This window comes from Mesoplodon bidens, assembly GCF_964165515.1.
Source record: "Mesoplodon bidens genome assembly, chromosome: 9".
NCBI classification, from domain to species: Eukaryota; Metazoa; Chordata; class Mammalia; order Artiodactyla; family Ziphiidae; genus Mesoplodon; species Mesoplodon bidens.
In genome coordinates this window covers 84093396-84115074 of record NC_138166.1, presented here as the reverse complement: position 1 = coordinate 84115074, position 21679 = coordinate 84093396, and the positions used below count along the sequence as shown (strand labels likewise).

At 46.8% G+C, this 21679-nt stretch overlaps 1 protein-coding gene across 1 annotated transcript in view; it reads right to left on the bottom strand.

Annotated features, from left to right (window-relative positions):
* Positions 1-21679, bottom strand: part of STRIP2 (striatin interacting protein 2) — a 44436-nt gene extending 22757 nt beyond the window's left edge. Inside the window, exons 1-13 of the mRNA XM_081244454.1 lie at positions 21414-21679; positions 15694-15763; positions 12379-12453; positions 11240-11374; positions 9784-9904; positions 8940-9008; positions 8636-8742; positions 7772-7899; positions 6688-6891; positions 5221-5456; positions 4904-4969; positions 4154-4217; positions 3163-3234 (exon numbers count right to left, since the gene is read on the bottom strand). Of these exons, the coding sequence (XP_081100580.1) occupies positions 3163-3234; positions 4154-4217; positions 4904-4969; positions 5221-5456; positions 6688-6891; positions 7772-7899; positions 8636-8742; positions 8940-9008; positions 9784-9904; positions 11240-11374; positions 12379-12453; positions 15694-15763; positions 21414-21560 (1494 nt within the window). The 5' untranslated portion in view covers positions 21561-21679. The remainder of the gene's footprint in view (positions 1-3162; positions 3235-4153; positions 4218-4903; positions 4970-5220; positions 5457-6687; positions 6892-7771; positions 7900-8635; positions 8743-8939; positions 9009-9783; positions 9905-11239; positions 11375-12378; positions 12454-15693; positions 15764-21413) is intronic.

Sequence of the window (21679 nt, the reverse complement as noted above, 5' to 3'; positions counted from 1 at the left end):
TCTACAACATCCCTTCCTCCTTTCTGACCAGGCCCCTCATGCACAGCTCTGTCCTTGTGATGACCGCACTTAAGCCCTTTATCAGAGTAGCCCTTTATCAAGAGGCTACTCACGCCACTGTCATCTTTGGCCCGTGCAGTCCTTCCTCCCCCACAGGTTGCTCTATTACAGGACAAGGGTCACTGCCATGAGACCCTGAGGCAAGGAGGAGTAACCAGCCCCCTTCTATCCCACACAACTCGGCTGCTGCTTAAATGGATAATAACCCTGGCAATCCTGCATGTTTGCATTGCTGTTCTCTAAAAGGCCTATTTCATACGTTCTCCCCTCTCTTCAAACCAATCCCCTCATCCCACAGCCCCTCAACAGTTGTTGACCCTACCTCTCACTTCATGGACAAAACAGAAGCAATCAGACAGGCACAGCCTTATTTTCTCAACACCAAATCTATCAGAGTCTCTACCTTCCTTCTTGACATGAAGGATGAACCACCCGTGCTCCTATCAAAGGCTACCCTCCGCTGGTGCTCACACCCTTTTGCTTTATCGAATGCATCAGTTCTATAATTATCTCCTTTCTCCTGGATCAACCTTTTAGGACATAAACACACTCCAGTATCTCCTAGCTATAAAACGTTCCCTTGACCCACATCCTCCTTCGGCTACCATCCCATTTCTACCTTCCTTTTCACAACAGAACTTCTATGTGGTTTGTCTATGTTGACTAAGTCTACCTCCTTTCTTTACATTCCCTTTTCAATACACTCCAACTAGGCTTCCAGCCCCACCACTTCACTTGAGGTTGCTCTTATCAAGGTCACCAGTTATCTCTATGTTGCCAAAGTCGATGGGCACCTCAGGTCTTATCAAGCACCATTTATTAGCAACATTTAACATAGCTGATCGCCCCCTTCTTCTTGAAAGACTTTTTTTTTTTAAATAAATTTATTTATTTTATTTATTTATTTTTGGCTGTGTTGGGTCTTCGTTGCTGCATGTGGGCTTTCTCTAGTTGCGGTGAGCGGGGGCTACTCTTCGTTGCAGTGCACAGGCTTCTCATTGCGGTGGCTCCTCTTGTTGCAGAACACGGGCTCTAAGCACGTGGGCTTCAGTAGTTGTGGCTCACGGGCTCTAGAGCGCAGGCTCAGTAGTTGTGGCGCATGGGCTTAGTTGCTCCACAGCACGTGGGATCTTCCCGGACCAGGGACCTAACCCGTGTCCCCTGCATTGGCAGGCGGATTCTCAACCACTGCGCCACCAGGGAAGCCTTGAAAGACTTTCTTTGCTTAGCTTTTATGGCATCACAATCTCCTGGATTTCCTCCCACCTCACTGAAGGTTTTTCTTTTTCTTGGCTCCTTTCCTGAATCATCCCATCCTTGACATATTGGTGTGCCCCAGGGCTTTGTCCTGGGTTCCATTCTCTCTCTATCTTTACTCCCTCCTCAGGTTATCTCAGCCAGTTCGACGGCTTTTAACACTGTCCATGAGTCAACAGTTCCCAAATTTATTTCCCTAAGTCAGTCCTCTCTCTAGAACTCTAGACCCATATACCTAATTGCTTGGCTGCTCTGCATGGGTGTCTAATGGACATCTAAATCTTAGTACAACCAAAATAGAACCCTTGATAAGACAGAACTCCTAGGAATTCACTGGCAGTCCAGTGGTTAGGACTCCACGTTATCACTGCTGTGGGACCGGGGTTCAGTCCCTGGTTGGGGAACTAAGATACTGCAAGCCGCACAGCACGGTGCCCCCACCCACAAAAAAGAAATGAAAGAAAAAGAAAAACAGGGGGAAAAAACACATTAAAAAACCCCCCAAAACAGGGCTTCCCTGGTGGCGCAGTGGTTAAGAATCTGCCTGCCAATGCACGGGACACGGGTTCGAGCCCTGGTCTGGGAAGATCCCACATGCCGTGGAGCAGCTAAGCCCCTGTGCCACAACTACTGAGCCCACGCTCTGCAACAAGAGAAGCTGCCGCAATGAGAAGCCCGCACACCGCAACGAAGAGTAGTCCCCACTCACTGCAGCTAGAGAAAGCCTGCGCGCAGCAACAAAGACCCAACACAGCCAGAAATAAAAATAAATAAATAAATTTAAAAAACAAAAAACAGAACTCCTCATCTTGACAAATGGTACTTATTCTTTTTTTTTTTTTGTGGTACGCGGGCCTCTCACTGTTGTGGCCTGTCCCGTTGCGGAGTACAGGCTCAGCGGCCATGGCTCACGGGCTTAGTTGCTCCGTGGCATGTGGGATCTTCCCGGACCGGGGCACGAACCCGTGTCTCCTACATCGGCAGGCGGACTCTCAACCACTGCGTCACCAGGGAAGCCCCGGTACTTATTCTTTATTGCCCTTTATGTCTCTCTATCCACAGCCAATTGAACTGCAACTCCTGTCAGCTGTACCTCCAAAATATAAACCAAATTCATCCACTTCACCCTATCTCCACACTTCCTACCGCCATCTAAAACACCATCATCTCTCACCTTGACTATTTTAAGAGCTTCCCAACCTCCCTGCTTCCACTCTTTCCTCATCCAGCCTTTACAAAGTAGCCAATGGTTTTTATTATAAAAAGATAGATGTCACTCCCCGGTTTAAAATCTCCAAAGGCTTCCCTTTGTCACTTGAATCAACTTCAAGCTCCCTATGTTCGCTTAAATGTCCTGTGTAAAGTGGCCCCAGGCCACCTCTCTGACCCCATCTCAGACAACCTTCCCCCTCCCCACCGTGCTCCAGCCACACTAGCCTTCATCCACTACCTCTAACATTCTGAGCTTGCTCTCACCTTCTTAATAAGTCTGTTCGCTCTGCTTCGAATGCTCTTTCCCCTGATGTTCTTACGGCCAGCTCCTTCTTATACCTCAGATCTTAGGTAATTATCACCATCTCAGAGGTCTACATACCCTGATTGCCCAATCTAAAAGAGTCTACTACATGATATGTCACCCTATTTAAATTTTCTTAACCATATCTACCATTCTCTGAAAGTCTTCTTTTTTCCTTAATTACTTATCGTTTTTCTCCAACTTTAATGTATCATGAAAGTAGAGACCTTGCTTTGCCTAGCGTACAGTAAGAGTCCGAGAGCATGCACGCGAGTTCTGCGACAGCACTGCAGACAGATTTCCTCCTGTGCAGGATCCCCGTGACTCACCAAAGACATCGGGCACTTCTCTAGCTCCTCCTCATTCTTGATCTGAACGTCTGCGATGGAGATGTACTTGTGCTGGGAAACATAAGACATTAACAAGGGGCTGAGGGCCTCGATCACATGTGTACCAGCGATCATTTCCCCAGTGACAAGGAAATGTCCTGTTTATGGGTCTGTCAGCCCAAATACACCACGCACCCTTTGAAGGCAGGAGCCTTAATACCTTTGCATCATGAACAGCAGCAAAGTGCTTCAATACAGTGTTTATTCCATATTTCCATGTTTGAAGGGCAGCAAATACCTTAGCGTTTACCTTCAACCAAAGTGCAAGGGGAGGGACTTCCCTGGTGGTCCAGTGGTTAAGTCTCCGTGCTCCCAACGCAGGGCGCACGGGTTCAATCCCTGGTTGGGGAACTAAGATCCTGCATGCTGCATGGCGCAGCCTTTAAAAATAAACAAACAAAAAAAAACGTGCAAGGGGAAGCCAAGAATAGGTCCTTGCCCCTGAACCACTGCCCTGAGAGTTTTGCTGCATGTGCCTGTATGTGTGTCCGTGTGTGTACAGAGTGATGATGATGGGGTGGGGTGGGGATCAAGGTCTGTGCAAGGAATGACTACTCTTATTCGTGCACACACACACTTTGGATACAGAGCAGACTGCTACTCAATCCTGGGCCTGTGGAAGTTAGTGAGCCTCTAAGGAGAAGGAAAGGAAAGGAAGCAATAAGTGGGAAGAGAGAGAAGGGTGGGAGGAGGGAAAAGGAATGAGAGGAAGAAAGGAGAACTTGTTCATCTATCTAAATGTAGGACACTGAGTAGGTACAGAGAGACCTGATTTTTTACCTCTTTGGCCAAAATGCCTGCGGAGGAAGTACGGAATAACAGGTTCAGAACGTGTCTGGTGGAAGAGCACCACCCAGGACCCAGGACCCTAGTCATCCAACTTGCCTTGATGGCTCCCTATCCCTGAAGACTTAGAGCCCACCCTGGTCACCTGCTTGAGGGTCTTCACACTCTCATGGATGGGCCTGGGTAATCCAACCAAGGTATCTGTGTCCCTGTGAAATGCAAGACACACCAGATCATAAGGATCAAAAGTAGAGAGAATCACCAATACCCCCTGGAGTCATGTGGACCATGCCACTTTCACCATCTGGTATCCTGGATCTTTCTCTGCAAGCTACCAGGTCCCCCATCGTTGCTTCAGGACACAAAAAGAATAATGGTACAGAGAAGTGTCCCTGAAAATTAGGATTTCTGTATAGTCTTTTGGGGACTCACTTTGTCTGGGAGCAGGTTCCTACTTAAAAGGGCATGTTGCCCAACACTTTTGACAGTGAAATGGTAGTAACAATGGTTTCTCAGGTTTTGTAGCAACCAGTGAGGATTCAAGAGGGTGGGGGAATGGGGAAAGATCTGTTCCAACCATGTCGCTTCTTCACAGAATTCTGGCCCATTACAGAAGGGCTTGCAGGGACCATAAAATAACACTCTGACGAGGAAATTGATGTGCAAGAGGGAAATGACTTGTTGCTCAAGGTCCTACACCTGGATGAGAACATAAAAGTTCTAGGAAACTGGAAGGAAAAAACTCCATGGCAAGAACCCAAAGCAGTCACTGGGAGCTGCCCATGGCTCTGGGTTGTATAATCACGACCAGGCAACATCTCTCACTCTAGGCCACCCGCTCCCCTGGCCCCCTAAGAACCACTCTATAGCCAGTTCTGACCATCCAGTCACTTACTGCCCCAGAGTGAATCCGATGAACTTGTTCCTGCTCATCTCCAAGAAGTGTTCAATGTCCTTCTGTCTGAGAGGATGGTGGAGAGACAAATCCCAGAGAAGGGAAGAAAAGCAAACCTTGAGAGAAGGACCCTTACTGGGCTCCTACTCTTCCAGTTGGAGAACTGGAACAGTAGGGGAAGACAGCAGGGAACTTCAAACCCAGGGGTTCTGACTCCCAGCCCAGCTTACTGAGCCTTGAATACATAGACCACTCCACCCTGGGCCTCCAGTGACTGAAACCCCGAAGCTCAGGGTGCTTGGTGTTATCAAACCTACCTGACCTTTGGGGTCCACGGTAGGCCCTTGGGAAAGGCCACCCGCTCAGCAGAGAGGGGTGCCTGTGAGGGTGGAGGTGGTACTAGAGGGTCCTGCTCTAGCAAGTCTAACTCTCCATCCAAGGTACGCTCTCCATCGCCAGCAGACTCCTCTTCCTCCTCTGTGGCTGGTTCCTCAGTCTTAAAGAGATCTCTTTCGTTGTAGATGTCCAAGCTGTCCTGCTTAGTAAGGAGTTGCTGGGGGGTTGGAGGGGAGTGGGTGGAAGGAGAGAGGGAAGGTGTGCAGAGATCTCACCCTGGGCATCCTTGTCTGAGACCACCCCAACCCACAGGCTGCTAGACTGCAGGGAACATGGAAGTAAGAACCCATCTCTAGTGAGACCTTTCCCTTCCCATCTCAACCCTACTGTCCCCACCAGGCCCAATTGCAAGCAAGCAGCTCTCCCACAACCACGCCAAAGGCTGGGAAACAGAGCACTGATAATCCCAAAGTCACAGTTACTTAGCTTTCAGAAAGCACTGATGCCTTTTTTTTTTTTGCCAGCACTTTCCTTCCTAATTATGCTCTACTTAGGTGAACATTCAATTAGTTTGCCTTCTGTGAGCATACACCAGCTGGCTGACTGAGGAAGAGGAGGACAGAAGCTTGCTGCTAGGCAGAGGGAAGCAAGTCTGGAATTTTAAATCTTGTCACAGAAAGAAAAAAAGGTTGGACAGAAATAGGCCAAAAAGTTAACAGTGATTGCCTCTGGTTGTTAAGATTGTGGGTGACTTTTTTTTTCTCCCTTCTTCACATTTTTATATTTGTTCTAAATTTTCTATAATGAGTAAGCATTACTTTATAAAACAAAAGAATAAAGGTTAAAAAAAATCACATTGCAGATAATGTAGACTAGATTATTGAGTGTGACTGTCCGAGCCTGTCACCTGTAGTTGGTGAACTCAAGTAGATCAGGCAGGTAAGTTCATGGGAGCATGGTCACCTCTCAGCACAACTTGTCATTGTGACCTTTCTAGGGATGCAGACTATAGAACCCTAACCAGTCATCTCGTAAGTGTAAGCCTCTGGTTCCAAGGCCAGATAAGAGCATGGCTGGCTCAGAGTAAATCTTACTGCGAAGACAATGATAAAGTGCCTCAACCAGGTACCTATGCCCAGGATTATACCCCAACTGTTGTTCAGGGTGCTAGGGAACTCCAGGCACTGAGGTCTAGGCCGGTGATACTTAGCAAGACATGGATCTATGATGTGATATCACAATGTTACATCTTGACAGCCCAGGACCCTGTCGGGGCTCGGGAATAGAGGCCGAAGTATAGACTCCAAGATTTCAGGTTGGTCTCAGGGCCAGTCAGGGGCAGGAGAGCTGGTTCATTTACTGCTCTTTCCTACCATATCCAGAGCTGCTTAGAATCTTGATTTTTGGCCAGCTAGTGTCACAACACTACTGTCTGCTTTAGTCCATACCCTTCGAGAACCACGGCGGCCTCGCAGTTTGGAGGGTGGTGGTGCCAGCTGAGACTCCCCCAGGTCGAGAGTGTAAGAGGGCGGGGAGGCAGCACGCATGCTCTTCACCACCTGGATACTGTCCTCAGCCAGTGGAGGCAGGCCCAATTCTTCTCGCTTCTGTACTTTGAGAGCCTGCAGCTGCTCAAATCCACCGAGGGTAAACTAAGGGTTAAACGGGAAAGGGGCAGAGAAGAGAGGAAGGGAGGGAAGTCAGAGGGAGCAAGGTCAGGGAAGCATGGATGGAGAGGAAGAGCCACAACCTCCAGTCCCCTCAGACCCCCTCCTTAATTAGGAAGTAATAAAACAGCAGGAGGCAAAAAATATGGTCACCATCCCCAGTCTCAGAGGTGGTTATTAACCCTCAGAGCTCAGGGGTCAGGATAAAGCATTATTTACTGACCCAGGGCTGGAAACATCACCAGAAATAAGGAAAAGGACTACTGGGGGCCTCCACTGAAAAAAACAGGAAAATGTACCCCCTTTTAAGGAGCAGATCTAGATACTACAACCCCCCAGAATCACTCAAGGCCTGCCCTGGAGGGTATGTTGTTCAGCCAGTCAGAGGAAGGATAGGGTTGAATAATTAGTAACAAAACTGCAACCATACACTTATGAGGACTTCATTTTTTAAAAGCAAATCCTCTATTTATCTGGATGGAGAGCAGGCACTAAAGCCCACATTTTACAGCTAGAGAAGCTGAGACACAGAGAATTGCCCGAGGTTTCTCAGTATCAGCAGAGGCCAGATCTCCCAACTCTCAGCCAGTGTTCTTTCCATGAAACATTAGCTCTATCAGGGGAAGGTGCAATGACACCCCAACTCAAAAAGTGGCATCTCCCATCAGTCCAAAAGAAATAGGTAACCTACTCTGAAACAGAACATCTGATTTCTCTAGGACAGCCTTATTGCCCCTCCACTGGCTAACAGCTGCCCTATTCTTCTGCCTAGCTCCAGCCTCCTGGAACCAGACTAGAAGAAACTGAGGTGGCAGAGGGCACTGCTGATCTGATGAGATGGGAGAGGGGTGAATCAGTCACTCACCATGACTACTTTCCAGAGCAGAAGCAGGACCTTCTTTATGGGGAAGTGGGGAGCCAGACCGCTGCAGAACTTGGTGACCATAGAGAAAAGCAGAAGGGCAAAAGGCTCCTCATTATGCATGGAGAAGCCTGGGGGTTGTGGAGAGAGGCAAGTGAGAAAGTGAGGATGAAGCAGCTGAGACGCAGTCCCTGTAACCCTGTTTCTGGAAGCTGAGGAAGGCACTCACCTTCCCACAAAGAATCTGAGTACTTGGTCCTTAGAAGGAGGTTTAGAGAGCCCCCAGAGTGAACCCCCTGAGGGCAGGATAAGGGAGGTCATGGAGTTAAAATGGCATAGCTCCCAAAGCTTGGGGGTGGATATCAAACTAGAAGTAACGGTAATAAAGATAATCAACGGTAATAAAGATGCTTCCTGGCTGAGGAACTCAATGCATTTTATAGATCACAACTCACTTTCCCACATCAACAAATATAGTATATATTTTTAAATCCCAAAGGCCTTCATATCTTATCCCTGACTGATGACAATACCAACTCATATTTTCAAGGTAAGTCAACTCATTTTTTTCATGTGGGATTTGTGATCGAATGGGAGAGGGATGACTATTCCCATTTATAACCAAGGAAACCAAAACCAAGATATAGAGAAGACATATGACTGGGCCTAGCTCATAGACACAGGGGCAATCAAACCAGGCCCTCAAGCCCACCACAAAGTATCTCTGTCCTAAAAGAAGGAATGTTAGTTCTAAAAAAAAAAAAGAAGAAGACGAAGAAGAAGAAGAAGAAAGAAGAACTGTCTGTCTCTCCTAGGCAGATGCTATGCCTCCCCTCTGCCACAGGCACCTCGAGTGCCACTTCTTACTCAGTTCAGTGCGGAAGGTCTCCCGGGCTGTCCTCCACCCGTAGGAGTCTGTCTCTCGCTCCAGGCGGATATTTTCCACCATTAGGTACATGACACTCAGCAGCACCCTGAGGTTATAGAAGGGTCACAAGAGGTTCCCAAGGCAGTTTCCAACCTATAGTCTGAGACCTCAGGGATGGTCTCTGTGGTGGCCCAACCCAGTGGAATTAGCAACTTCTAGTGGCCTGGGTGCGTCTGAAATTTGGGCAAAGGTAACCCATTGCTAACGATCCCCTGTTCCAATCCCATGGGCAGGCCCACTCACCGGAGCTCTGTGCTATCAGCAATGGAGATGGCTGGTTTCCGAAGAGCACTGCTACAGGCCTGGCTGTTGCTGCCACAGGGATGAGGGAGAAAACAGGAACCCGTAAGGCCTCTTTACTCCGTGTTGCACACTTATCATATGCACAAACATGAGTACCTGCCATTCCCTGGCTATGTAGTTAAAGAAATTGGTCTAAGGTAGAGGAGCCCATAGAATTCTCCTGCCACCTAGACAAACCCTTATCTGTGGTGAAGATAGGCAAGGGCAGGGTCTATGATATTTGCTCCTCTTAAAATCTCCGCTGTGTCTAGTACTGTGCTGGACACAAAACAGATGCTAAGCAACACTTGGTGAATAATAAACAGAATTCGCTCCACTAAAACTCCTGGGTGATCGGCATGAGACAATATGAGGGGTCACTATAGTGGTAGCAGCAGATAAGGCCACTTCTAGAGCTGTAACCATGAGGGAAAGAACTGGGCACAGCAACAGGAATTGGTCCCGTCCGTCTTGGGTCATGTTCTCAGGTAGAACAGCTTCCTTCATGGAGTCCACAGTTAGGCTGAGCTAAGAAGGTATTTGGATACAAAAGCAATACAGGATCGGCCCCTGAAGCCCAGGATTGAAGCTGTAAATGGGGCAGAGCCTGCTGATGAGCCCAAGCTTAGGGAGCAGGACAGACTATCGGAGACCATGGCTGGATGGAGGGGGACTGTGAGTGAGCTTTGGAGGAGGTGTGAGTAGACCCAGCTTCCACAGAGGGCTCTACAGTGAGGGAACCAGCACAGGAGATGAGGCACCCTTCAAGGAAGGGGGTCGCCAGCCCTCCCCTAAGGCTTCTCACTCGATTTCCACGTGGAGTAGCTCCAGGAAGGCTGAGAAGGTCCCCATCTGATAGAGCAGGAAGCAGTTGTACCTGGACCAGTGGAGTACATCGACTTCTGAATCACATTCCCCAAAAGTGCCTAAAGGACCAGACAGTGCCACAGGGGTTGAGGGGGAGGGGGTTATCCCAGTTCTTTCCACCCTGCCCCATGATCTGAAGACTATCTCCCAACACTCTGCCCAAAAATTAGGTTAACGAAGGACAAGTGCCCCCCAGAACTTCCTGGAATGAGGCAGGGGAGAGGAGAAGCAGTCTCCAGGGTTAGGTGCAATGTGCTCATCACTGGTCTGTCTTAAGTTTGAGCTCCCTGAGAAGCAGATCCAGAGATAAGGATTCAAGTGCAAGTAGTTTATTTGGGAGTTGACCCCAGGAACCATCGGTAGAGAAGTGGGGAAGTGAGATAGGGAAGAGAAGGCAGCCAAGAGCTCAATCCCAAGTGGGGAGAAGCTCTGGAAAACATAAAACAAACAACTCAGAATCATCCCACCCAAGAGGGGTGAGGTGGTCAAGCTGCTCATCCACTAACCCCTGGCAGTCACTGAGGCATGCTGCTGGGCTAGGGGAGAACATTAATTCCCTAGCACTTCCTGGCTGCACAGAAAGTCCTCAGGCAAAAAGATAAAGGTACTGGCAGCTGGAACTTGGCCAGAGTGCCAGACCCAAGAGATAGGCTTGAGCACTGCCTTGTTTACTGCAGTCGTCCCTTCACCAGATGTCCACTCTCTTTCCTCTCCATTTATGATTTTTCTTTTACAGTTTTTTTAGCTCCCAACTAGTTGGTTCTGTCAACAGTCCTCTTATTTCTGACCTCAGGGCTTTCTTTTACCACTCCAGCTAGGCTCAATTTTCTTTCCAACACCTGGCTAATAGGTCTCTTCTGGGAAGCTTTCCTTAGTTAATCTCATTGAGTTCTGATTCTCCAAATTACTCACAGCATCCATTCCTCCTGCTGTGTTGGCTTGGACCTTCTAAATGCCAATGAGAAACAATGCAGCGGGTCCATGTGTAAATTGGTGGCACCCTCCCTGCCTCCTCTCAGTGTCAGAGCCAGGCCACAGCTGGTAAAAGAAACCTCCATGCTCAGCTGGTGGTACACTGTCGGCTCTGGCCACAGTGACCCTCTTGCTAGTCTCCACATAGGATTATAGCCCAGGCTAAGGAAAAAAAGAACCCTATAAGAAATCCTGGCATGTCTGGAAAGAGAAAGGCCGATTCCAAGGGATCCAGAACAGTACCTACCATCATCTCCTCATCTTTCGCATAAGCACAAGGTTACTTCTAGCACATGACAAGATCTGTCCTCGAGAGGCAGGAAGCTTGCTTTCCCAGCGTGGCTTGCCTCATCCTAGTCCTGCTAACACCATCTCTCTCTCTAGTGTCCACCCCTCTCAAGTTGGCAAAGCTGGCCACTCACCTTGGGCCAGGTAGAGAACAGCTCGGGCCACCTTCAGTCGCCGTTCCCTACTGACCACCTCCAGCCGGTCCAGGAGTCCCATCACATAGGCCTTCTGGGCATCTTCCTCCAACTCCAGCCACTCCTTACCCTGCACTGGGAACAGAAGGCCATACAGATCTAGTGTCAGCTGTTGCCTCTCCTTCCTGGAAAGGCTCCTGATAGCATATGTACCTCTGATCTCAGCCCCCCAATAAATTCTTCTCTTCGAACGCTTTCCTTGTTTAGCTGAGAAAGAATAAGGGATGGGAAAAGTAAAAAACCCAAATGTTCTGGCCCACTCTAGAGCCTCATCTTCCTCCACACCCCCTCCATTTCCGCTTCCCCTCCCCAGCCTATACGGTTCCATCTCTCTGCCTTTCCTCAAGGAGTTCCCTCTATCTCCCTATGTATCCAATTCTTATTCATCCTTACAGGTTCAATACAAAATCACCTCTTTTCCACTAATGCTCCAGCCAGAAGCTCTGTCCCCCATGATACTTTTTACTTCTCTAATGACACTTCCCATTTTTCTCTTGGCCTTAGCTAGTTTTGTGACGTACACATCTCCCCTCTGCTATCTGACTACAATTTCTTTAAAGATACTATAAATTCACCTTCACCCTTGCCTCCTGCATCTCTGGCACAAAATGGGTACTCACCACACATTTTCTGAGTTGAACACTGAATTGCCACTGACCAAATAAGGAAATGGAGGTCTGAGTGGATCACAGGGTGGGCACATGAAATTATTACCAGATGCTATGAGGAGTGAGGCAGAATTGGAAACAGGGATTGAACACTAAGGTCGAAGACTAGGCTGGGCACAGGGTTACCAGGCAGCAGGGAACCAGTCCAGCCCCACCTCCCCATTCCTCTGTTCTCTGGGCCCTTGACATCAGGGAAAGGGAACCAGTTCAGGCTTCTCTTGCTTCCACTCTGTGACTTCTCCACTTGAGATATAGGAAACTCTGTGTCCCATATGCAAAAAGGAATAGAGAAGTTATATGGCTATGGAGAGGATGAAGAAGGATCATACTTTATTTTAGGCTTTTTCTAGATCAGCCTTGAATATCATGGAGAGAAAAAGCATATCTCTAGGAATAAGGATCTGGGATCACCTTGGGTCTTGAAATCTTCTTCAAAGCACCTCCTGTTAGTGGTGAATTCCGGGTGTTCAGTGTAGCTATACAATTCTGTGGCAGGAAAGATAGGACAGAGTCACAAACATTCAGCAGATCCTTATAGAAGGGGCCTGGGGTGGAGAAGGTGGCATGAAAGAGCTAAAGCTTCCAACACATTCCTGTGTCCAATTCAACCCAGAGTCAGCTTCCTCCTTTTCGGAGCAGTTAAAAATAGCCACTTGTGTCCCTGGGTGATTAAACCATCAAACCTGTCCTCCTCCTGCCAGCTGGCTGCTACAGCAGAGAAGGCAGGCTCCAACATTTGGTGAGGGCCAGGAGGAGGGCTGGAACAGAGAGGGCTGAATATCATCACTCCTGGTTCTTAGGGCTGCAACCCCTTCTGCTTGTCAACCCAGACTGGGACTAATCCTGTCTCTAGGGGAAAAGGGGGCAACACAACTCCTGAAATTTAGAGGCAAGATCCTTGTGCTATACAAGGAGCCAGTTCATTCTCTCCCTGCTGAGTTTCCTCGAAGGGTACAGAAGTTTATGTTCCTGCCCACGGCCACCCGGGCAGAGGCAGAATCAAACCATACAGAAGCAGCTTTGATTGCCAAAGGGCGGCCTGTGCCCAGGAAAATCTAACTTTGCTGACAGCAGCCTCTCAATACAAAATGCAGACAGCTTATGAGAAATAAAAATGCCCTTTCCTACACACACACACACACTCCAGAACATTACATAAGTACACTCATCTTACAGAGGATGAAGAAGTGAAGTCATTAAGCCAATAGGTGCTTCCTCAAAACTCTGTTCCCTAACTAAGACCCTTGCTGGAAATTTAACTAGGTCACAGATAATTCACAAAGCAAGAGAAATTCACTTATATTCCAGCCAGCTGTCTAATGGTCAAGAATACCTTGTCTGGGGGCTTCCCTGGTGGCGCAGTGGTTGGGAGTCCGCCTGCCGATGCAGGGGACACGGGTTCGTGCCCCGGGCCAGGAGGATCCCATATGCCGCAGAGCGGCTGGGCCTGTGGGCCATGGCCGCTGAGCCTGCGCGTCTGGAGCCTGTGCTCCGCAACGGGAGAGGCCACAACAGTGAGAGGCCCGCGTACCGCAAAAAAAAAAAAAAAAAAAAAAAAGAATACCTTGTCTGGGAGCCAGGGCTTTTGAGTCCTGAGTTCCAGAATCCTGGAGTGACCAGAAACAAATCCCAGCTCTGCCTGTTAAATTCTTCAGTCATTAGTGAGTAGTGTAGATATATATATATATATATATATATATATATATATTTTAAGAGTAGAGCACAAACCCAGTTAAAACAGGGAGCAAGGCTCTTAGGGACTGAACTTTGCTTTTGTCTTATTTTTAAAGTTTAGATCATGAACTTTCATATACTACAGGTAAATACAGAGTACATAAAAGACACCGTGTTTATCTTCTACTCAGATTAAACAAATGTTAACACTTGTCATATTTGCTTCAGACAGCTAAAGTCCCTTCTTCCTTCCCAGTCTTATTTTCCTCTCCAGAGATAATCACTATGATGAAATGGTATGTATGCTTCACATGCCTATTTTTATACTTTTAGTACATATCTATGTGCCTGTAAACAACACATGATATTGTTCTGTTTTTCAAGTTTTTATCCAAGCAGTATCATATTGTATAAATTATTTTTTCTTAGAAGCATTTTTTATTATGTCTTTCAATAGTTTACATGAAAAGCAGTGTGATGAACACATCCATTCACTTAACTGACACGGTTCTCAATCAAGTGTGCAACTAGACTTCTTAGAAACATCTTTTAGACTTGTGTGTTTAAGCAGGTTTTTGATGCATGTATAAATTATTTTGTCACTGTTTCTTCTCTCCTTTAATATGTTTTTAATATTTATTGACACTGAAGCATATTGATATAGATCAATTATTTTAATGACTATACAGTAGCCTAATATATTGATATACTGCAGTTTATCCATTCCCCTACTAAGTTGTTTTCAATTTTTCACAGTGGCGACAACAAACGTCTCTGTAAGTGTTTTTTTGGGCCCAAGAATTTCTTTAAAGTGTACATCTAGAATCGTTGGGTCATAATACGTGTGAATTCAACTTTGCTAGATATAACCAAACTGTTTTCCAATTTTATACTCTGTTCCCTCATGCCAAGCCATGTATAAAAAGTACTCAATTCTCTGTACCCTCACTAACCCCAGGCTTTTAAATTTTGCATCTGATGATTGTTGAATAATATCTCACCATTTTAATTTGTTTTTCCCCATTTCCTAACATAATTGAAAATTTTTCATATATTTACTGAACACATGGTTTTCTGTTCTGTGAATTCCTATTCATATTCTTTGACCATTTATCTATAGTCTCTATTGGGATGTTCATTTCTTTCTCTCTATGTGTGTGTGTGTATGTGTGTATTCATATTCTGGATTCTAATCCTTTGTTAGTTATTAAACTTAGCTCTCTATTTCTGTCACTCATCACAAAATTTACTCCCTATGCTTATTCACAAGAACTTCTTTAAAAGTGTTTGTCTCTTTTCTCTGAAAAAGCCTGTCTTAAAGTGTCACTTTCATGTGACAGAATATTTAACTTTCACATAATTTCCACCCAAAGCTCATTTATTAATAACTGGCATTTGTAGCACGTGTAACATGGAGGCCCTTAATGCAAGGAGATCACGTTTAGCCAAGCTAAAAAGAAGAATGGGATCACTCAATCCCAGCTCAGAAACATCCAAGCAGAGCTCCACTGTGATGGATATAGATGACATGTTCAGCTTTGCTCAGCTGGCCAGTTGTCTACACAGTTTTTCTTCAGACATTGCTGAGACTTTAATAAGGGGCAAGTATTAGGGGAAGGGGGTGAGATGGAGGTAGAAAAGAAAAGGAGAGAGAGATGGAATGGGAAAGCAATGGAGTGGGTGGCAGAAAGGGGCACCCAAAAGATATGGGTGACTATGGGAAGAGAAAGAAAGGAGAAATGGAGAGAAGCTGGAGAGAAAACAGATTTGAGAGTGCACCAAAAGAGAATAAAGATGGGTGAGCAGAAAACAGGGATAGAATGAAAGAATGGAGAATGCCATACATAGCCAAGGAAGCATTCACAGAAAGAAATGTGAAAGCAAACAAAGAGATACTGACCACTGGAAGGCGTAGAGAAGTGGGAATGTGGAGAACAGTCTGTGTTCTATAGCCACTTGCTGAGAACAGACAAGCTGCCAGGGGAGAGCACAGGCATCTTCCCTCTCCTCCTGGCCAACCTTCCACTCTTTACAGACCCATCTATCTCATACCTGACAACTCTGCTGCGTGCCCATCTGTGTCTCCATACTCAAATTCCAGGGTAGGGCAGTCCACAGAGCCCTGTAATGGAGAAATCTTTGTGGTAACTTGGGGAAAAGGCTGACAAAAGGAGATCATACCCTCATTTCATTTTCCACCTCTCTTGGAGGCCAAAGTTAGAGGAAGAAGGCAACTAGGAGAGTTCCATCTGGGCCTTTCATCCAAGAAGTACCCTCCTCCAAGCCAAAATTAGAGGCTCAGTGTGGGGCTGGGCTGAAGATTCCTATATAGAATCAGAAACTCTGGGCAAAGGACCAGGATCATGAACAGATATGAAAGCTACAATCTGTGCCCGTATCTGATCTACATAAACACAGACCTGAAGAACATCTAGCTGATCTCTAGAAAAACAAGACGGATGAAAACAAAAGAAGTAAACTGGGGCTTCCCTGGTGGCGCAGTGGTTGAGAGCCCGCCTGCCGATGCAGGGGACGCGGGCTCGTGCCCCGGTCCGGGAAGATCCCACATTCCGCGGAGCGGCTGGGCCCGTGAGCCATGGCCACTGAGCCTGCGCGTCTGGAGCCTGTGCTCCGCAGCGGGAGAGACCGCAATAGTGAGAGGCCCGCGTACCGCAAAAAAAAAAAAAAAAGTAAACTGGATTCTGACTTCAGCTCTGTTATTAACCCACTGTATGATTTTGTATGAATTCATTCTGTGGATCATAGTTCCTCATCTATAAAAAGACGTCCTTCAGTTCCAATATTCCACAATTTTAGGACTGTCAAATAAGGTAGCATTTCTACTTCAAATTGTATTAAAGGCAAGATTTCCTATGATGTTGTATGTATAAATTTATAATACCCTTTTTAAAGTATTTTTAATATAATCCTACGCCCGAACCTCTTTAAGCATTTTGGGATAGATTTCTCCTACCAATATATTAATAAATATGAATTTTAAAAAACTTGAATCCCAGGTCTTGTCACATACTATGCGATCTTGAACAAGTTACTTAACCTCTTTGTGCCTCAGTGTGGTATAAAAAATGTATTTGGTCTTGGCCCCATCACCCACCTTCCTGGCACAGAGCTCTTAAAACCTTCAGAATTTCCTGAGTAGTAGGAGTGCCTGTTATTCATAAGGAGCTCCTGTCAACCATACTTGAGTTTATGCTAATGAGGTGACTTAGAGTGAGAGTTTCAAAAAACGGGCTCCAGGGAGGGGAGGAGGCTGGAGACTGAGTTCAATCAAGTGGCCAATGGTTTGACCAACCATGCCTAGGTAATGAAACTCCATATAAAAACTCTGGGGCTTCCCTGGTGGTGCAGTGGTTGAGAGTCCGCCTGCTGATGTAGGGGATACGGGTTCATGCCCCGGTCTGGGAGGATCCCACATGCTGCGGAGCGGCTAGCCCTGTGAGCCATGGCCGCTGAGCCTGCGCGTCTAGAGCTTGTGCTCCGCAGCGGGAGAGGCCACAACAGTGAGAGGCCCGCATACCGTAAAAACAAACAAACAAAAAAAACTCTGAAACAATGTGATTTGGGCACACCAATGTGCTAGGAGGGTAATGCCGAAGAGAAGGCATGGAAATTCTCCACCACTCCACCTCCATACCTTGTCCTATGCCTATCTTCATTTTGTTCCTGAGTTGTATTCTTTATAATAAAATTGTAGTCATAAATATAGCACTTTTCTTAGTTCTGCGAGTTGTTCTAGCAATCTATCGAACCTGAGGGGGACAGTCATGGTAACCCCTGAATCTGTAGTTGGCCAGGCAGAAGTGCAGGTAGTCTGGGGATTCCACTGTGGCTGACATCTGAAGTGGGGGCAGTCTTGTAGGACTGAGCCCTTAACTTGTGGGGTCTGTGCTAACTACGGGTAGTGTCAGAACTGAATTGGTATCAGGGAATTGTTGGAAAATGATGTACTCAGTTTTCTCATCTGTAAAACGAGGATAATTCATAGGGTCATTGTAAGGACTAAATGAGATAATAGAGGAAAAGCACTTAGCACACAATCCAGCACCTGGTAGCACTATGTGGACGGTTACTCTAAGAACTTTACTTACTCTACTTATGGTTTTAATATTATATTATAAAGGCATTTTTCTCATACTATTATTATTTTTTTAAAGATAAAGGTTTACTTTTTTTAAAATTAATATTTATTTATTTAGTCTGTGCTGGGTCTTAGCTGTGGCACGCAGGATCTTCGTTGCCACATGCAGGAACTTTGTTGCAGTTTGTTGGATCATTAGTTGCAGCACGCAGAATCTTTAGTTGCGGCATGCATGTGGGATCTAGTTCCCTGACCAGAGACCCCTGCATTGGGAGTATGGAGTCTTAGCCACTGGACCACCAGGGAAGTCCCTGTCTCATATTATTATAACTGTCACTTTAAACAGCTAAGTGAAGAGTTCCCTGATGGCCTAGTGGTTAGGATTCTGGGCTTTCACTGCCACGGCCTGGGTTCAGTCCCTGGTTGGGGAACTGAGATCCTACAAACTGCACAGCACAACCAAAAAAAAAAAAAAAAAAAAAAAATTATTAAAAATAAATAAATAAATAAACAGCTAAGTGGACAGATATCTATTGGCTTACTTAATCAATTCTCTATTGTTGAACATTTGTTTTTAATTTTTCTTTACTATATACATGAAGCTGTAACACACTTATAAATTTTTTCATATTTAGGATCTTCTCTGACAGATTTTTTTTTTCTGACAGATTTTTATAATGGGAATGAATGCATCAAACCTTATGACTATTTGTATGGCTCTTTGTACATAACAAGTTGTTTTCCAAAACCACTTTATGAATTTACACTGCCAAAAAGGTGATTCATGTTTAAATCCACTATAGCAAAGATTTCCAAACTTCTGGATTACAGGGACCAGTAAGAAAAAAAAAAGGTGGATGGTGGAGAATGACGTAAGGTTGTTGATGTTTTATTTGCTAAGTAGAAACTTTAAAAATCTCTTAAATATATATATAATTTAAAAAAATCGTTTAATACCCCCAAAATGCAAAAGACAAAATATCAGAATAAGAGCCATTAAAAGCAGTGAAGCTTTTTTTGACTGCAAGTCAAAGTATAAGTAAACTTTACATCATGTCCCAACACACAAAACTGGAACAGAAGTTTAACAAAAGAATATTTACCACTATTATATGTGATAAACCAGTACTTCCAATTAGTCTATTTCCTTAAAAAAATGTTGGTCTCAACTCACAGGTTACTCCCTACAGTTTGAAAAACATTGTTTTAAATTACATACATCCTTTAAATTTAACGTATTGAACTACATTTTATGAAAAACTCACTTCAATGCCTTGAATTTTCCTCATTTTGCTACAAACCAGTTAAACTTTGTCAAGGACTTTGGGAACCACCTGAAGCAAGAAATCTGGCTGTAAGAGGTCTGAGGTGAACCTTTTGGTTAGGTTAAGAATCTTTTTATTAAGCAAACAATCATTCTCTAGCTTCCTTTTAAGGTTAGGATATCCATACACTAAGCCATTGGGAGAGGGTAGGTCAACGGTGCCCCTATAAACACAGTGATGTACGAGGCTCTGTTGACTTGTGCCAACAGTAATTCTCTTCCAGTAATTCCTGAAGCCCTAGAGAGGAAAGAAAATCATCCTCCCCAGGACTGTTTTCCACAGGAATGCAAAAGGAGGGAGGGAAGGAAAAGCAGATAGTCATCTATCTGAGAGTCAAGCAGAGAGTCTGGCACCTGGGTGTTGTGATAGGGGATGTACTGGTAAGAGCAGCTCTCCTGCTGCAGTGGAAGGTGAAGGAAAGCTAATGTTTCCAGCCAACCTTTGGGCAGGCAATGAGCTCAGATGGTGAGGATCACTGCAGTTGTTCATTTCCACATGAAAAGTGCAGCTGCAGACAATCAGGCGGTAAACTGGGTAAACCGTGGTGCAGGTGGAAAGCTCTGAGTCTCTGGATACTGAACTCACTGGCAAGAGTAAAACTATCAGAGTCTTTTCCTGAAGGAAGACGATAGGTAGGGAAAAGGCCTCCTGGTTCAAGAGGAGTTTTAATTCACCCACAGAACATATCATTCCGAAATTATTTTATTCACTCCCACACTGTCTCTCCACCCCGACTGTGGAGAGACTGCTGTATCCCTAGCACCTAAAACAGTGCTGGGCATACAGAAAGGACTCAACAACTGCTGAATTAATAAAAGACTCATCCCCCTGCCCCACCCCCCAAAAACCATCTGAACAAGAACGATGTCTCTATGGGGGAAGGAGAAACAGGGTGCCCTAAAGGGCCAGATTCGTCCTGAGGCAGGGAGGGAGCTGATATGGTGCATAAAACCCTGATCCAGTATGGCAGGCGGGCTGAGCTCTGCCTCTGAAAGGTGGTGTGATTTGGGGCCAGTCTTTTCACCTCCTCCACTTCTCTCTTTTATAAAATGGGATGGATTCCTGCTTGCCTGTATCAAAATGGAAAGCACACATGAAATCCCTTTGAAACTGAAATACAATTCAAATGGTAAACCGTGGACTGGGATGCCTATGATCTGGCTTCTACTACCAGTTCTGTCCCTTGATGATGATGATAATATAGTACTAAGAGCTACCGTGCGCTAACCAACTACATGCACCGTGCCTGCACTGAATTAAGCATTTCACATTCAATTATCTCATTTTGACTTTATCGCAACCTTCTGAAGCAGGTAGTATTAACCTCATTTTACAGAGGAAGAAACTGAGCTCAGAGGCTGGCAATCTGCCAAAAGTCACACCAAGAATAAATGGTAGGGTTGGGATTCAAAACCTCAAAACCTCAAAACCTGCTCTGATTGAACGCAAAGCCTGGTACCCCTGGCCACTGTGCCAGAAGCTACTTCTGTCTCCCACTTCCGTCAAAGCAAGGGCTAAAACCCGGTGACCTCTACAGACCCTTCCACACCTGACATTTTGTGGTCTGATTCCCCGCTCAGATCCGGTTCTGCTCTTGGCTAGTTGATGGAAGCTGGCTGGATGAGGGGGTTGGAGTGAATGTTAATTCACTCCTTTCATCCTCCTAGTTAGGGTTTAAGAAGAGGGAACATTCATACTCCTCTCTGTGGGTCTGTATCGTGGGGGTGTCCATCCACTCGCTCCGGTACTGCCCCGCCTGACTCCTGTATCATTAACCCTTACGGGGAGGGGGCCTGATGTCCGTGGAAAGTGCTCCCTCAAGGGCTCGCCAGCACACGGGGGGAAGGGGAAGGGCCCAAGTCACGCGGCTGCTCTGCTCGGCTCGGGGCGCCTCGGGGTGGGAGGGCGGCTGCCCCCACGCCGGGCCCTTTTCACTGCGGCCGGGCTCCGGCCTCCCACCCCTCAGGCCACTCACTTCACCTCTCCGCGCCTGTTCCTCCTCCGTAAATTGGCCTTACGAATTACCACTCCGGGGGGGCTACAGCGATTAAGTGAGATAAATATGTGAAAGTATCCGGGACGGTGGATATCACGCTCTATCTTCGCGCCCCCAGAGGGAGGCCAGGGGGCTAGAAAGCCCCAGACCCGCGGCAGGAGACGGAGGGTCAGGGGCTGCAGAGCCCGGAGTTCAGGCTGAGGCGGGCCCCGCAGGCGCCCGCTCCGAGAGGCGGCACGGGGCGCGCAGGGGTCTCCCGGCGGCGGAGGGGGATGCGACCGAACTACCTCAGCCAACGCTTCTCGCCCCGGGCGTCTCCCGGCCCCAACTGAAAGCTCTCCGGGCTCCTCACCTCCGACTCCCGCCGCTGGCTTCTGAACGTTTCCCGGCCTTTAGGCGCCGCCGGCTTCCCTTTGCCGCCGCCGTTGCCGTTGCCGTTGCCGTTGCCGTAGCCATTGACAGGCGGGTTCCCGGACCCGGGTGCCGCAGGGTCCTCCATGCGGCTCTCATTAGCAGCTCCCCTCTGCCGCTCTGCCCTCTCGGCCAGGGGTTACCCCACAGCCGCCGCGCGCCGGGAGCCAGGCCCCGCCCCCTCCACAGCTATTGGTTGAGACCTTT